At 42.3% G+C, this 17,651-nt stretch overlaps 1 protein-coding gene across 3 annotated transcripts in view; it reads right to left on the bottom strand.

Annotated features, from left to right (window-relative positions):
- ACSL3 (acyl-CoA synthetase long chain family member 3) overlaps window positions 1-17,651 on the bottom strand; it is a 536,429-nt gene that overhangs the window by 198,302 nt on the left and 320,476 nt on the right. For all 3 annotated transcript variants that reach the window (XM_085634281.1, XM_085634280.1, XM_085634282.1), the window contains exon 5: window positions 16,483-16,615. In XM_085634281.1, coding sequence (XP_085490407.1) covers window positions 16,483-16,615 — 133 coding nt within the window. The remainder of the gene's footprint in view (window positions 1-16,482; window positions 16,616-17,651) is intronic.

Genomic DNA, 17,651 nt, shown 5'->3' with positions numbered 1-17,651 from the left:
ACCCAATTTTGGAGCCATTTTAGGAGTTCCATGTTTGCAGACTCATAATCCTCTTATAGACTGGACTAAGCATACAGTTACCCTGAAGTCCCCCAATTGCCTGTTACATTGCTATAACGAAGCCAGCTGGATAGAACACCCTATGTGTTGTGCCCTTGATACTCTTGAAGGGACACACAAAATCCCCTCTATCTATGAAACTTATAAAGAAGTCTTTGATGAAGTTAGTGCTACTGCCCTTCCCCCACATAGAAGTTCTGATTGTAGAATTGATCTGGTTCCAGGAGCAGTGTTACCAGTCAGTAGAGTCTATGCCTGGACAGATTCTGAAACAGAATATTTGCAAAAATACATAACAGAATTGTTGGAGAAAGGGTTCATTAGACATTCTACATCTCCTGTATCATCACCCATTTTTCTTATTCCTAAGAGAGAAGGAGGTCTGCGTGCCTGTTTGGACTACCACACATTGAATAAGGTAACTATAAAGAATAAATATCCCTTGCCACTCATTCCAGTGCTATTAGACCAAATACGCGGAGCCAAAATCTTTACCAAATTAGATCTTAGAGGGGCCTATCATCTGATAAGAATTAAAGAGGGAGATGAATGGAAAACTGCGTTTCGAACTAAATTTGGATTGTATGAATATTGTGTCATGCCTTTTGGACTCTGTAACGCCCCCTACGGCCTTTCAATTGTTCATTAATGAGATTTTACGGGAATATCTAGATCTCTTTGTGATTGTCTATATAGATGACATCTTGATTTACTCTCAGAATGAAGAAGAGCACGTAGAGCATGTAAAGAAGATCTTACAACGACTCAATGACAATCACTTATTTGCTAAATTAGATAAGAGTATATTTCATACTACCAAAGTAGAATTCCTAGGCTTTGTGATCTCTCCCGATGGCATTCACATGGACCCCAAGAAAATAGAAGCCTTGATTAATTGGCCCAGCCCCACCTCAGTAAAGGAAGTACAATCCTTTCTAGGTTTTGCACATTTTTACAGAAGATTCATTGACCATTTTTCTGATCTTATTTCTCCGATCACTCGGTTACTTCGCAAAAGAGTGGTCTTTAAGTGGTCCCATGAGGGAGAACAGGCTTTTGCACAATTAAAGAAAAGATTTACTACTTCTCCTATCCTTAAGCATGCAGACAACACCCAGCCTTATGTTGAAGCAGACGCTTCCCAATTTGCGGTAGGAGGAGTTCTGTCACAACGTGATCAGATAACTGGCTGTTTGCATACAGTAGCTTATTTCTCAAAAAAACTCCTCCCAGCAGAGCAAAATTACACCATCGGAGAACAGGAGTTATTGGCCATAAAGATGGCATTCCAAGAATGGAAACATTATCTATTAGGCTCCCCTCACACAGTTACTATTTATACAGACCACAAATATTTACAGTTTTTTAAATCCGCTAGAGCCTTGACTCTCCGACAAATGCGATGGGTTCTATTCTTTAGCGAATACGACTTCATTATTACATATCGCCCTGGCTCTCAACAAGGAAAAGCAGACGCATTATCCAGAATAGGTCAAGAAAAGAAGATCCATCTCTGCACATTCTCTCCCATCATACCATGTCATAAGATACTAGGGGTAGGAGATCGAGTAGAAAACCATGCTCCATCGTTTTTGTATCGACTGACACAGGCTTATTCTACCTTCTCCACATCTGACTGGTTAAAAAACCCCAAAAACAAAATAATAGAAGGCTCATGAAGGGAAATGATACATACCAACTGTAGACTTACAACAACAAATCATTAAATGGTGTCATGATACTGCGTTAGCTGGACATCCAGGTGGGGAGAAAACAGTACAAACGTGCCAACGTTGGTTTTGGTGGGAAGGTATGTCTAAAGACATATTTACTTATGTTACTTCTTGTCCAGTTTGTGCAAGACAGAAATAGTCTCATTCAGCTCCTGCAGGACTACTACAACCTATAGCAGTTTCCGAAGTACCTTGGCACTCCATTAGTATGGATTTTATTGCAGAGCTCCTGCAGATACGAGGCTATAATACTATTTTTGTGGTAGTCGCTATGTTCACTAAAATGGCCCACTTTATACCGCTGAAAAAAATTACCCTCTTCTAAAGAGTTACTTCAAGTGTTTCTGGAACAGATAGTCTGGTTACACGGCCTTCCCTCTGTAATAATTACAGACAGAGGGGCTCAATTCTCTACTGCCTATCACCCACAAACAGAACTAATCAAACACTTGAGCAGTAGCTACGATGTCTACTCGCCTCTATCACCTCTGATTGGGTTCATGCTCTTCCATTGGCTGAATTCGCATACAATAATACCACACAATTTTCTACTGGTTTCTCTCCCTTCTTCCTTTTACAGGCTCATCATCCTCGCCTTCTACCCCTCCCATTACCTGCCACATTAGTGGATATCCCTGCTGTAAACATTCATCATACAGTTCTTTTAAACAATTGGAAGAAAGCAAAACAAGAGTTATTAGTAGCGAAAGAAGCCATGAAGCAACAGGCAGATCAACATCATAGTCCGACACCAGAATATAAAGTGGGAGACCAAGTTTGGTTGTCCACCAAGAATTTAAAACTAGAGGGTCCCAGAAAATTACAACCCCGATATGTCGGCCCTTACACTATTAAGAAGGTTATCACCCCTGTTACTTTAAAGTTAGTTACCCGAAGAACTACGCATCCACCCCGTATTCCACACTTCATTGCTCAAAAGGTATATTCCCTCTTCTGAACCAGAGATCCCTTCTCCCCCGTCTTAGTAAACGGAGAAACGGAATATGAAGCGAAACGTATCCTTGACTCACGCAGATACAAGGGTAAACTACAATATTTAATAGACTGGGTAGGTTATTCACCTGAAGATAGATCATGGGAACCAGCAGAACATGTACATGCTCCTGTGACGATTCTATGCCCTCCACCCCAAAAAAAAACAGTCCTGTGAAAAGACCTTTGGGAGGGAGAACGGTCACAGCTCAAGCCTCTTGTACCATCAAATGGCCCCACCATTAGTCAGGGGTAGCAATGCCTGACCTGCAGAGATAGAGAACGTTTTGCGAGATTACCTTGCCATGCTGAAGGACAGGAATTTATACCAGCTCCCTTGAGGGACTGAAGGACAGGAATTTATACACGCTCCCTTAAGGGACTGAAGGACAGGAATTTATACACGCTCCCTTAAGGGTATAAATGCAGGCCAGCAGATGGACCCAGTGCTTGGCTTCCGGAAACTTCACCCTTGAGACCACGCCCACTTCCTGTTCCTTCGTGGAGATCATCCTTGCTGTGGCTGAAACCTGTTTTTCTGTGGAGGTATTAAATCCTATTTTTTGGCTGCCAATCCTTTTTGTTCCTTTTCTTTTGCCAGCTGGCACGCTACTGCTCCCTGATTCTTTTTGTGGATGGAGCGTTTGCCTGTTAATGCGCAGTTGCGCTAAAGGCATTTAATGAGCAGCACCTATTTTTTTTTTATTTGAGCAGTGTGCGACTCCGCGGCCGCGTTTGAAGGTAATTTACGTCCGCGTCCTTTTTCTTGCTGCAACCGCGGTCGCGTATATATCTAATGCACGACCATGTTTATTACAGTAGCACCTCTCTGATTATTTTTTGGCTTAAGCGCCAATTCATGAACATTCCTGGCCCCCAATATCAAGTGGCAACATTGGGCTGAATAAATGCCCCCCGAAATAAAAGGCCTTTTGGGAAATTGAACCATACTCCAGCTTTTTATTTTGTGCCAAAGTCCCTATGTTTGGAAATCTCCAAATGTTCTCAGTAATAGACTGTGAATGCTCTTAAGAGGCCTACGAATTTGTAAAGTCAGACTTTTTGTGGAACTTACGCCTTTAAACAGGTTTGGACATTGAAAGCAAGCCTTTTTGGATTTATCTGCCTCTTCTTCTTCGGATCTTCTGCGGACTGTGAAGGAAATAACGGATTTGCCTGATTTACCTTGTTCTTCTAATCACTCGCACAGTTCATACGTTCCTTATCAAATCTGACTGGTAAGTGGAACGACTGTCTCTGCGGGACAGGCATAATATCCTTACGAAGTTTTTGAGATTTACATAAGGGGATAGAATTTCATTTGAGGCATTTCTTGTTTTCTCTCCAAGGACACTCATTTTGAATTCGCTTTCCTTGAACCTTTTGGGGATTCAGAAGAGGCTTCCTGGGTTGGATATCATTCCCCGCATCTCCCTGGGCTAGCCTTCCTGTATGAGAGAATCTCTTTTCCATATCAGGGGGGCTGTCTTTGGGGAGTGTGGAGAGCTCTCTTGGTTCCCGTGGACTGGGTATCACTTCAGGTCAGTGGATCCGGTAACACCTGCTCTGTGCCAAGCTACCAGAGGGTTAATTTAAAGTGTGTATTGAGCTTACCCTGACTAAAGTGGTGGTACCTACTTGGACAGGGTGCAAACCTTGTCGACTAGAGACCCAATTTCAAATGCACACTCTCAACAGTTGCCTAAAAAGAGCCCATCGTGGTAGTTTTATGACCAATGACCGAGGAATTGACAGCAGTATACCAAAAACAGCAGGGGGCCTTAAATTAGGAGTAACAAAGTCCCCTTAAATGTAGCTTTATGCAATCCTAAACTCTAGCTCCTTGTTATTCATAAAGACCATAAAAACTGATGGATTCAATAACCTGGTCACTGGGAGTACATTGAATCACTCAGCATTTCGGCATACTGATTCCATTAAAGAAAGGAACCAACTATGTGGAAATCAGTATTGGCCAGCACCAAAAGGGTTCTGAAGGGCCAGGCCATGTCCATTCTCACCGGTAGAAGCACAGCCATAGACCAATCTTGGCATTGCTAGACTTCATCAAAAACCCATCTTTGGGTGCCAGACGTGGTTCCGCCAGTTCTCTATACTGTATTACTGGCATTGCACTTCACAGGTGAAGCCAAACAAGAGTAAAGCATACATGGGCTGCTTGCCTTCCCATACACAGGAAAATAGCCATAGCAGTTTTGGCTGGGCTGTCCCTTTTGGGGCAGGCCACAGCCAATTTGCATTTATGTTGTGATGTCTGATCAGGCACAATTATAAAAATATAAATCTGAATTAGGTCAGCAGTAACTATCAACGACAGATAAATTAAAGCATTCTATCCATAACGTTACGTTCTTCTCACCCATACATCCAGCAAATGGGTGGATCATACAGTGACAGCAATGAATTGAAAGATAGCAATGAGCACCTACTGATTAAGCAAATACACAGAGTATGACTCGAAAGGCAGTGTCTTCAAAGTTTAAGAAAGGCAGGCCAAGTAGCAAAGCAGCTGACTACTGGTAGGAGTGGAAACACGATGCGAGGTCTAGCAATATTAAATATGGGATATGATCCATTTTGCAATTGATTGCTGTGGAAGCTATCTTGTTTGTTTCAACAACATCATGAATGATAAACTTGGCTGGGATACCGAGCTCCTAGTCATGTGCAGGTAAAAATGTAAGATTCGCCTAATATCTATGTTAAGAAGCATTTTCTTGGCTGAGGAGGAGGGAGGTGGCAGCCTGAAGATTGGGAATGTTAATCACCATCATAATGGAATTCAGAGAGCTAAGGGACAAATGAAGTGTGGGTTCCGAGAGTCACCATATCCAGGTTAAAACTGAAAGTTTCACAAAGCAGTTCACTGATGCACAGATGAATTTGTAAGGGTATTAGAACACATATTTTCTCTCTCCTGTAAATTGAACATAATCCCTAACCTTTAAAAGGAGTTTCTCTCCCATTAAACCTATGCATACATTAGAACATAAACATCTATAGGGGCTGGGTAGTGACCGAGATCAAAGCCTTATGTTCTCTTTGCTTAAGCAAAAGAGGGGATTCTGGTTTTCAATTGCAACAGATCACCATAACATACCTTCAAAGGGATTTGTTTTTTTAATAGAAACAGGAGTACACTAATTTTGCTGCATCAATGCCCTCTGGTGGCAAAGCTGTACAAATGCAGCCCCTATCTCCAAGCATTACTTTGTGATGGATGCTCACAGTAGCCTGTACACTGCCCTTTGCTCTGAAGTGGCCAACAAGTCTCAGACCAGGGCAAGAGGCACCACCATGATGTCATTCTCTTTCGCTGAGAGAGGGAAGCCACTATGCTTTCTGAAACATTACATTAATAAGATTGTGCATACGGACGCCTCCTGGATCAATGTCCTTCCAGAAAGAGCTGTACCAAACACTCCTGTTCTCAGTTTTACATTGTGGTGGTTCTGAACAGCATATCTAAAAGAGACACACACCCTCATACAGAAGGATGAGGAACAAATTGTGAACATCTTAATGCACAGACCAAAAGGGGCAAATTTTTTGGTGAATCTGAATTTCCTCCAGCACATACACAAACTCACAATCTACAAGTTAGTGTCTGAAATGCAGACATTGCAGCTCAGAAATATGAAGAAGCTGCTCTGCATTTCCTAGTATGTGCTGCACTAAACACAATTTTAGCAAAAACTAGTGCATGAACCTGTTTTGAGATTAAATACTAAAGAAGAATGGGTTAGTGATACAGCTTCAGGATAACTAAATTTAACTTTAATTCCTACCGCCATATCAAAATGCTTTGAAGATATGCTACAAAAAGAACTATGGATTTAACACAGATCTTTGCAACTGTGAATGAATGTTTGCATTGTTCAGCATTCCGTCCAGCATTTGTTTCTTTTGCTGCCCTAAGTGGGAAGCGTATGCCCAGATGTGGGTCCAGTGCTCACTGCACCACTGGATTCAAACTAGCCTGGCTGATGAGGGGAGATGCCCCGAAACCGGTCCTCGTGCAGGGAGGACCTGGACTGGCAGTTCGAGCTGGACTGTTTCCATGAGGAGCAGGGGAAACGCAGATTTGCATATGGCTGGGTCCAAACTGGGGTGGCGTGGTGAGCAAAAGAGAGATGGCTAGAACCCAGATCTGTGTGACTGGGGGTGAATGTTTGTTTTGTTCAGCATTCTGTCCATCATTTGTTCCTTTTGCTTTTGTCGCCCTAAGTGGGAAGGGTATGCCCAGACATGGGTCCCATGCTCACTGCGCCACTGGATTCAAACTAGCCTGGGTGATGCCTCGAAGCAGGCCCCAGGATGCTTGTTTCTGGTCCAAGGAGGGCCTTGCTTGGCAGTTCAGGCTGGACTTATCCCATGAGGAGTAGGGTCAAGACTGATTTACATATGGCTGGGTCCAAACTGGTGTGGCGTGGTGAGCAAAATAACGATGTATTAAACCCAGAAATTTGTGACGGGGTGAATGTTTGCATTGTTCAGCTTTCCATCCGTCATTTGTTCCTTTTTAGGTCTCGCCTGGCGTAGGCTGCGCGCATGCGCAGTCTCGCTGGCGAGATTTAATGAGATGTGGGTATTTTCTGTAAGGGTCATTAAGCCCCGCCCCTCTTTCCCATTGGCCGGCGTCACCGTTTATGCTAAACGGCGGCCGGCCATTGGGAAAGAGGTGTGTGCGATGTTTTCGCTTGGCTTTTTCTGCCGTCCCACTTGGACGGCCTCGCCTGCTTTCCTTCTGAAGTAAAAGGGTTCTTATCTTTATGGGGCCAAACACATGGCCCCATAAAGATAAGAAACCTTTTAGCAGACGAGGCCACAGCAGAAAAAGCCAAACGAAAACGTCATGGTAGCGCTTGTTCCTGACTGTCTGCCTCAGCCCAGGCGTCCTGCGCAGACTATGGTGTTTGCTTCAGGTAAAGTACCGCCACCCCCTCCCCTGACTAGCTGCCTGGGGGTCTTTGACAAGTAACGGGAGGGGGAGAGAGGAGAAGGCCATGGCGTGGGAAATGAGATGGGGAACAAAGCACAGGAAAGGCGCCACACTTTCCAATATTGAGCGCCGCACAGCCTGCGAGGGCTAGCTGGTTTCCAAGGTGGCGGAGGGGAGAACGTGAAATAAGAGCTGCCACCGTGACCTCCCTACTCACTCAAGGACTGGCTGCGAGCTGCGGGAGCTAGCGCCGGAGGCGTCAACCTGATTTCTATTCCAATGTGCAATACTAAGTCTGCAAAGTCTGTTAGCGTAAGGCTTTTTTTATATACATTTTTTATAGCTGCTATATCTCTTCGCAGGTCTCGTTTTTATAGAACCACGAAGGTTCTAATGACCTTAAAGGCAGAACTGAGAGGCAAACGTTAGGGGAAGAAAGGTGAACACAGGAAGTTGTACAACGTTTGACCCCTAGCGGGTGGGGGAGTTTGATATTTGTATAAGGTTTCCCGTTTCTTGCTGATGGAATGAGCGGTGGGGCTAGGGAGCTTTGGGAGGAGCGAAGGAAGACATTCTTACAAAACCCTACTTGGGAAAAATATCAAAGATGGAAGCCTTTTTATTTCGTTATTTTCAAGTCACCTGGAAACAGATCGTGTTTTGCTCCTTAGAGTCCTTGGCACCAGCGCACATCTCGACCACGAGGGGCGAAACGTACAATCACAAAGCGACATTGGGCAACCTTACTCAGGGTTTGTAGAGCGAACAACCCTAAGACCACCTGACCGTCAACACCAACATAGTAACCAAACAATTACGTCACAGTGCTGTGGCACGGACATTCGAAAAAGTAGGTCAAATTTAAGATTCAGCAAGACTCAAGAGTGTTGTGTGTTGTAATGAGTTTAAAGTGACCTGTTAAACACACAATTCATATGAAAAAAATAGGTTGTTTCAAACAGGTCTCCGGAATACACTCATAAGAACAAGGGAAAACACAGTTTTATTGCGAGCCGCATAATAGCCTAGTAAAGTTTTTTTCTAGTGGGTTTGTATTCAGTTGCGACAGTCTTTTTTTTTTTTTTTTGCAGTTTTAGATATATAGCGCGAACTCGACCCCAAGGAAGTCATAGCGCTTTACATGAGAACCAGTTGCATTACAGACGGACACATTCAGATGAAGTGATTTTCATCTTCTGGATGACAGGGAGAGAGAGTCCCCTGACGGGGGAGCAAGCAGAATGCAGGGCCGCTGGCCTCAATCCAGGCCCAACAGCGGTTTCGCTTTCCTGGCTGCTCCAGGAACAAAAAGTAAAGTTTTGTTTCCTGGTGCCGGGGCGGGGCTTGGAATGAAAGCAACCAGCATGGCTAAAACAGCGTGGGGTGCAACTGGGGGAGGCCGAGAAACCGTCATCAGGTCTTAAACAAGCATTTGCAATGCAATAGGTCTCGCATTTATGCGAGTTTGAGCTATTGACATTGCAAATGACTGCCTTTTATTTAAGTTTTAAAAACAAATAAAAGGCATTGTCATTTGCAATGTCAATAGTTCAACCTCGCGTAAATGCGAGACCTATTGCATTGCAAAAGCTTGCTTTTTTGTTTTTTTTACAGCAAGGAGTGACACTCGATAAATTCACATCTATAAACCACAGTAACCATATTTATAGAAAACATACTGATCTGCGATTTATCTGTCCACAGCCCTATTTTGGTATCTTGAGACAATGAACTGGCCAGTGTAATACTGGCTTGCAATAACAGGGCACTGGGCGCCCGACAATATAATGTCCTAAACCGGAACTCTTCATTCAATCTTTGTCATTCATCTGAAGAATAAATCTGCAGGACGGGGTGTTGAATGCTTACAATTACCCTTTATCTGCGGCAAAAAAAAATCTTACTGAAGTACACACACATCCTTATCCATGCAATGCCCTGCACAAGGCTTAGGATAGGACTGCTGGAAAAAGCCAGAGTGCTGGGAAGCTCGAAAGGCAGGGAGGAGAGGTAAATAATGAAATGTTACGTGTAAGAGCCAATTCAAGGAGAGGGTCTAGATAAGAGAATGAGGAGCAGGAAAGATGCTTGGTGTTTGGGATGAGCGATGGAAGGAAGGAAATAAAACTGAAATAACACTATCTCCATATCTTTTTAAACCGAAAAAAAGACCAATTTTTTAAACTTTTAAAAACACTGGGAACACTTACAAAACATAGACAAACTCACAACAAAAACTGAAAATATTAAAGCCTACTTAGAAATCTTTAAATTCTTTGTTGACTGCTTTTCTGGAAGATGCCTTTTGTGACTGCCTATACAACCGCCCGGTGCATCTGTGAACTGCTTTGTGGAACCTACACCTCAACCCTCTTTTACAGGGCTTAATCCTTCACCTTACTTTGAACCATTTCAGATTTCCTCATGTGATATGACTCCAGTCAGGCTACCATCTCAGAAGCCCCGATTCCCCTCTCAAATTTACCCCCCATAGAAATACGAAACAGCTCTTCATCATCTGGGAAGAACTTCCACTTCTGATGTGGATAGAGACGAATGTTTGAGTGTTCCCGACGGATGAAAAGATTTCTCTTACTTGGGTCCCCATTTGGGATTTCCATCTGAAAGAGGAGGCTGTAAGTCATTTGTGATGATATCTTTCCCTGCTCGTCTCAATTGGCTCATTCCTGCTATATGGTGTTTGCACTATGGGGTTTCCGGACTTCAAAAGAGGCTGTACTTTTCTCCATCAGGCCAGTCCTTCATGCCTCTTTGTGATGCGAACTACCATCCCTGAAGCAAAGGCAGATAGCATTACTAGTTACATTTGTTTTGGGTTTTAAGCAACGTATACTACACAGTTTTAACAGTTGCTTTCCCAATCAATACAAGTAATTTTAAAAAAATCTACTTTCCCACTGAATCAGATTTTGGATAAAATGAGGCCAATATTCTTCAAGTAAGTTTCTAAAATTTCCCAAGAACGAATTGTAAAAAGCAACTTTTGTCACAAGTGTTCACGGAAAAAGTAATTGGGTCTCCTGCTTTCAGATACTTTCACAGTTGGTACATATGTTTCTTTAATATGTAGCATTAGCACTTGCATACATTAAGCACCCCGCCATGAGGGCACACAGGGAATACTGAGGGTTGGTTTAACTAACGGATTCTAGTATGTATCCTAAATGACAAAGCAATTTTCCCTGCTATATGCTACTGCAGTGCTTTTAAAACTGAAGCCTACTATTCACGCTAGAAACTCTGTTGTGGGAAGGTAGGTGGTTGACCCAGGTATCGTCCCTGAAGGGCTTTAGGGGATGGGTCTCTACAGGATTTTCAAAATTGGGTGATATTTGGAAAACGGATCACAAGAAGCCCTTTCAAGATCTCAGATCCGAGTTCCAAATGCCAGCTTCCCAGTTCTTCCGCTACCTCCAGCTTCATCATGTCCTCTCTCCATATCATGGATCCATTCCCCGGATGACGCCGATTGCTTTGCGTGCATCCCCGGCAGTCTGCACCTCGCCTTCCAAAATTACTCCCACCCTTGCCATAGAGTCTTCTTCTGCTGTCCAAGTTCTCCGGGTACCCGCTTCATATCCCGGCAGCCCCTTGAGGCCCTACAAAATTAAATTTCACGAGGCCTCACCGGTGCGTGCCGCCCATCATCCCAACCGTAATTGTCAATACGGACCTAACGCCTTAACGCTCATTAATCAATCGTTACCTCGCCTCATGTTCCCAGACTAGGAATCAATATCAAAGATACTAGACACCCTATCCTAATTGCTCACACCCTGTTGTCCTGATGATGATCTCATACTAACTAGATCGAAACGCCGTCGACCATTACAACCAAAACTCCACTACTGCAATTTAATTAGGAGTTTTGTTCAATGTTGTTGTCAATGCGATGTAACTTTTAATTGTCACTAATGCACCCCCCACTTCACGCACTTTCACGTCTTGTGTGAGCACCAGAACTATTACTTGAAACAGTAAATGATTTTCCATTTATGATGTTAACAAATGTGTTGTCATTAAAAACCTTGTGTCCCAGCATAGATTGCGTACTCCATCCCGCCTGGACTCCATAGCACTACCTTATCTGATTAACGCTGCGCTTATAATAGTAGTAGCCTAGGCTACTTGAGGAACCTTCTGGCCTACCCTGACCCTGGTCTCTCCCACTTGCTCTCCCCGTATCAAGCAGAGTTGGAGAACTTTGAGTATAGCTCCCCTAGAGTGCAGAATACTTATGGTACACCTGGGAGCGGGTGGGATATCCCAAATCTACTGGTCATTCATTCTCCTACATCGCTAGATTAGCTGAGGGTTAAAAGGGAAGGCTGTGTTGGGGAGCTTGATGAAGTTGATTGGAGAGATGCATGTACGTCTCCCCAGATCCTGGCGATATCATCTAGACTCCGTCTCATACAATAGTGATATATCCGTCTACCCTATTTATCACCCCCATCGCATCTGGAAGGCTGGTGTTCTTAGCGCCCCGCCTGCCCTAGTTATCACAACCCGATGGGTGACTTCTTTCATATGGTTTGGACTACCATGAACCGGATGGTTAAGGTAAAGCCAGGCGCATCAATGTATATCAAGGGGGCTTGTGGGGTCAAGTGGCATAGAGTACAGGGTACTACACTGGATTATTGTATATCTGTATGCATGCTGATTAGAGTCACTGTATATGATAACGTGTTGTGGAAAACTAATAAAAATCTTTCCATAAAAAAAAGAAATTAGCCTACTACACCTAAATTGTGTTCTACTGAATAATATACTTTAGTCACCTTTGTGGGTAACAGAAGTGCACACTGCAGTCTGCATGTGAGATTGCACTGTCACACAACTAGTGCATTTCATGAACCAATTACCATGGTTCTATTGGTAGGTCAAGTAAGTCAAGTGGGGGTCACTTAATTTACAGTACATGTTTAGAGTAAAGGCACAAATGCTGCCACACTGACATAGTTCACGGAGATCTAAAACTGGCAACGCCCACAGGAAAAGGTGTGGGGTGGAGGACACTACAAAAGTATGTCATTCTTTCCACACTGTCCAAACATCCAAGTGCCGGATTGGGCCTGGAATGGTGAAAATGGAAGCAAGATTGTGCCAAATCACAGGTCATGAGCTTGCAGCATAAAATGTTATGCAAATCCCCATGTCCACCTATCATCTCAGATGCTATATGATCACTTAAATAGTGCCATGTTGATCATAATCATGGTCCCATTCTTTATAGGGATTTGAACATAAACTCCTACATAAATTGCATCACTAAAGGATTTTTCCCGTGCATCTTAAATTCAGATGTAGTTGCCACCTACAACTTGTCCAAACCATATTTGCCTGTCAAAGAAACCTGCAATGGCTAATAACTGGAGCAAAGGTTAAGTTTCAAATCCACTTCATCAATAACAAATGAAATCCAGGCAAGGCCCTTCTTTCAAAACAAGACTGTATAACAAACAAGCTAGCAGTCTTCTTACAATTACATTCTTTATTTACGGTCACCTCCAAGAACCTGGGCCAAGGTGACACACCTCTTTTTCACTGTAGCCTTAAAGATGTCAGACAAGCTTTATGTAAATATCAGAATTCTACAGAGCCTGTTATCATCTACATTGCCTTCATCCTTTACATTCATTCTACCACTGGTTTTGGGTATGGACTTAGACAAAATTGAGTTCATGGTGAAATAAGTGAATGCTCTTTGAACCAAAATGTACTCTGCAGCTTTACTTTCCCTAACAATTAGCACATGGACAAGATAAAAAGCAAATTACAATAGAGCATTATATTTGACTCATAATGTTAAGTAATATGAGCACCAAGTTTGACTCTGAATGCTAAACTCATAAAAATACCATTGTAATCCGCTTAGGCTGACAAAAACCAACACTCAGTAACGGGAACCAGGCAGTATAAAATAATCCCTTCACACACTCCAATGCAAAGCTAAAAATCCAAGCCGAAAACTAAAACCCACAGATATGGAAACCAATCCTTCAATAACTCTGCTAAACTGCCGGTAATTCCAAAGACAGAATTTAAGATTTGTTGGCCACACCCTGTAGGAATATAGCCAAGTATTCGCTCTGATTACCACTAGTGAGATTATCTCAGTGCAAAGTGAATGCTGGAAACAGACTTGGTGCGACGGCTCATGCATTGTCTGATGGATTGGTTATGCAACAGCATGGTCGATATCAGCGTTGCATTTTTACAGTGTTTGTTGGAACATGGCAATTAATTTTTTATTTTAAAGACTCAAAAGGAGGGAAGAGAGAAGTTTAAGTTCGGCTCCACTTCCCTTGGGTGAACATGTGTCATCAAAAGGAGTGGAAAAGATGTGTTGACGCTCTGTTTTCAATGTTTCTTTCTCCCTTTTAATTAAGGAAATAGTAACACCCCATACCTATCCAGACCGATGAAAATTGAAACTACGGTACGCCGCAATAGCCTTCTGATACGGAATTCCACCATTTGCCAAAAGGGCATCACCAGAGATTCCTTAAATCACTTTACTCCTTTTAGTAACTAACGCACATAACATTGTGGCCATAGATTATTCTACCCGTACCTTTTGTGTTAAAAACATTGTTTGCCTAGATGTAAGCTTATTGATGATTACTAGAACGCAATTCCTCACAAATTTCTAATTACAGTGATATTTACACAGTATGCAAGTCCAGACAACAAAAGATCATTTTTTGTATGGAATACATGAGTACCAATTAGATTTGCTCATAGAAGCAAACAACCCTAAGAGGTTAAAACCTGTTTGAATCCATAAATGGAAGAAGAACATGTGTCCTTACAAAATCGCTGGGTGCATGCACGGCTATTGAAAATGTGGGACAATATTAGTACAATATTCAAATACATAATGCATTTTCTTCATGTCTTTTCGCCTCTTTTCAGGACAAAATAAAAAAAAGAGTTCCATATGACCAAAAGTAGAAGAGAACTACAGTAATCGAAAAGGGAATGTGTCCCAATTGATTAGATTTAACTTCACGAAGGGGGTCTTACAAAAAGTGTCTTATAGGTCCTGACGAAAGTCATCGGCCCATAGGGCGCCAAGAAGGCTGAAACGGGTTGACCTGGCTCTTCAACAGACAGATGTGAGAGACACCTAATACCCCACTTTTCACATCTCTCATTCTTCTGACCATACCACTACCTTTGATCTTTTTAATAAAACGTATCTTTTCTGAAGGTAGGAGGCATTTTTAAACCATTTTTCTTCACATGGTGGATCCCACATGGTCTCAGATTCAAGATACAACCCCACCTCGTGGAGAAAAAGACCCAATGATGTGACGATCTGTGTCTTAGTACGCCAACGGCAGACATGCCTTTGGCGGAACAACACTGTTGAGGGTCTCATAACAATTTTGTTGTTATCCTCTCTTGTTTCAACACAACTCTTCCACTCCTATTGATTGCAAATATATTTTTTTTTTTAACCAATGAAAACATTTTTTTTTAAACAATAGATTTTAAGATATGCCTACCAATTCCTACGGAAAAGCTAGCCACAGGAAGCACAGAGCAGCTAGATAACATTATTTAGAGAATTGCGCTTTTGGTGAACAAAAAATATTGACACCAAACTTCAGTTAACATATTTGGATGAATCATTCCTAAGGTACAGCCAAATATCTGACGGATGCCCTTCAATTGGGTTAATCATTTAGAAGAGGGCTAAAAACCTAATTTCATTATCACTTTCTTCATAATAAAGGCAACGCAACGGTCTTAAACCTTCTGCTCCCCTCCAACGGGACTGATGTTGGAAGTACACACAGAATTAGCTTAATATTACATATATCAGAATCCCATTTCTATTTGCCGCCCAAATGTAAGGAGTAATTTGGTGTGCCAACTCCCAAATCAATTATAGCCAAGCGACAGTACTCACAGTACACCAAAAAAAGATTTTTAGTCAGACTAATAGTAAAATACCCAGTTAGTATTAACATTGAGAGACTTGGAGATTACAACCAAAGTACTTGCTTTGAACTTAGCTAAGCAATCGCATTGAAAACACTTTTTGCCATGAACAAAGAACTCCAGAGCGTCTAGTGCAGAGGAATCCCATGATCAGCATGCTTTCTTAGAGGACTTCAACTGGAGTATGAGTAACACACAAGTTACTTATGTATGGCTTTTGCATTTGCTACTGTCCAAAAGTGTAACCCTTTACTTACACATTTCACCCGTGTCCTGCTTTGTTGTTGTTGTTGCCTCACACAGCTCAGTACTGTCCACAACATGCAAACCTTCTTAACACTAAGCTATTGATCTCTAAAGCATTTATGGAAAATCTAAAACGTACTGAACTGAATGCTGCCAGTTAACACAGAACGTAAACCACAAAGGCTACTATGCAATTAATTTGCTCACATAGTACAATACACAATTTTTTTTTGTGTGTGTGTATTGAGTGCATTTATAATGGTCCAAGACTCGAATATTCACCCCCTGTGGGAGAAGCATAGTTCTTTATGGGGAGCAAATATGCTGAATCAAACTAACTTCCTCAGGGTCTTCGTTTCTACTGGCAACAAGGACCAGGAAGAGGGGCTAGGAATGGGGAGCAGGGAAGAGAAGGCACCAGGAGAGAGATGAGCAAGGAGGAGAGAGATGCTTAGAGAAACAAAAGACTGTGTGGAAAAAGCATAAAAAGTGTGTAGATGTTATACTAACCAAAACGAGCTCCCAGAGTCTGCATTGTAGCCATGGTATGAACGGTCACATCATCCGGACAATCAAATGATGATACCCCTGCTCCATCTATTAGAATAATGTGTTGGAGCAATGGAACTTGAAGAAGAATGTCCTTTGAAGAAAAACAAAGCTGTTATTACTAAAATCCCACTGCCATATGTTTAGCATACTTACGAATCATGGAGCAGCATCGCAGGACAGTGAAGTGCTCCAGGCAGATAAAAGTATGCTTGCATAGCAAAGGTAGTGTCAATATAACTTATGCATTTACATTTCAGATCACCAATAAAAACTTGTAATAATATGAAGCTATGCTGGCTTGAAATTGGAGTATATAGAGGTATTTGTTCAATCAGTAAATGAATCCAATTTTAAGGAATTGTACAGCATGCCTCTGTCTTAGAATCCCAAACCCTAAGGCTGAGCGACCTAACAGTTGGCACACAAAACCCAGAACCTGAGGATTTTCAATCTAATCTGTGAAAATCTGAAAATATTTACCCACAGTCAAGAGGCGCTCTCTTCCTTTATAATGAAAGTGTTAGAATTTGTTTGGTAATATACAGGGTGGCTCATAACTAGTCTGCAGTTAAGCAGGATGATACTAGTACACACAGTGGCCAGGTGGAAGACAACATGCTTGCTTTGGTAGATAGAGAAATTGAGGGATGGCTGTTCATTGACTGGACGAAATCACGAGTGCCACCAAGTTGATGCATAGAGAAAAATCTCCTCACATCGATAGACTGGTGGCATTCTTGAATAAATATATATGACAGTTTGCCCTAGACTTGCAAGGAGGCGTTGGTGAAAGTCATACTGTATGCATTTATGCGAGAAGCAATAGTCTTTTTGCTTTCCAAACCTCAAAAAGATCTTAAAGACTATTAGCTCTTAATTTGCTTCACTAATGACCAAATCAGTTAACCAGGATCAATTAGATAGCATTACAGGTAGAAACCCAAATCAATCTCAGATGATTATTCTGTAGTTAGACACCCCCATTGTGGTACATACTCCCCTCTGCCATAAACAACTAAGACACGCAAAAGGTGTTTTGAACCCTAGACCAGAGATTTTTGCCCTGAACTAGACTGGGACTCGGTAGGCTTTGACTGTCTTCTCATGGAGGATTGCCTATTAGACTT

Source organism: Triturus cristatus, chromosome 11, assembly GCF_964204655.1.
Source record: "Triturus cristatus chromosome 11, aTriCri1.1, whole genome shotgun sequence".
Lineage (NCBI taxonomy): Eukaryota > Metazoa > Chordata > Amphibia > Caudata > Salamandridae > Triturus > Triturus cristatus.
Note: the sequence above shows the minus strand (reverse complement) of the source record. Positions and strands in the feature narration are given on the sequence as shown.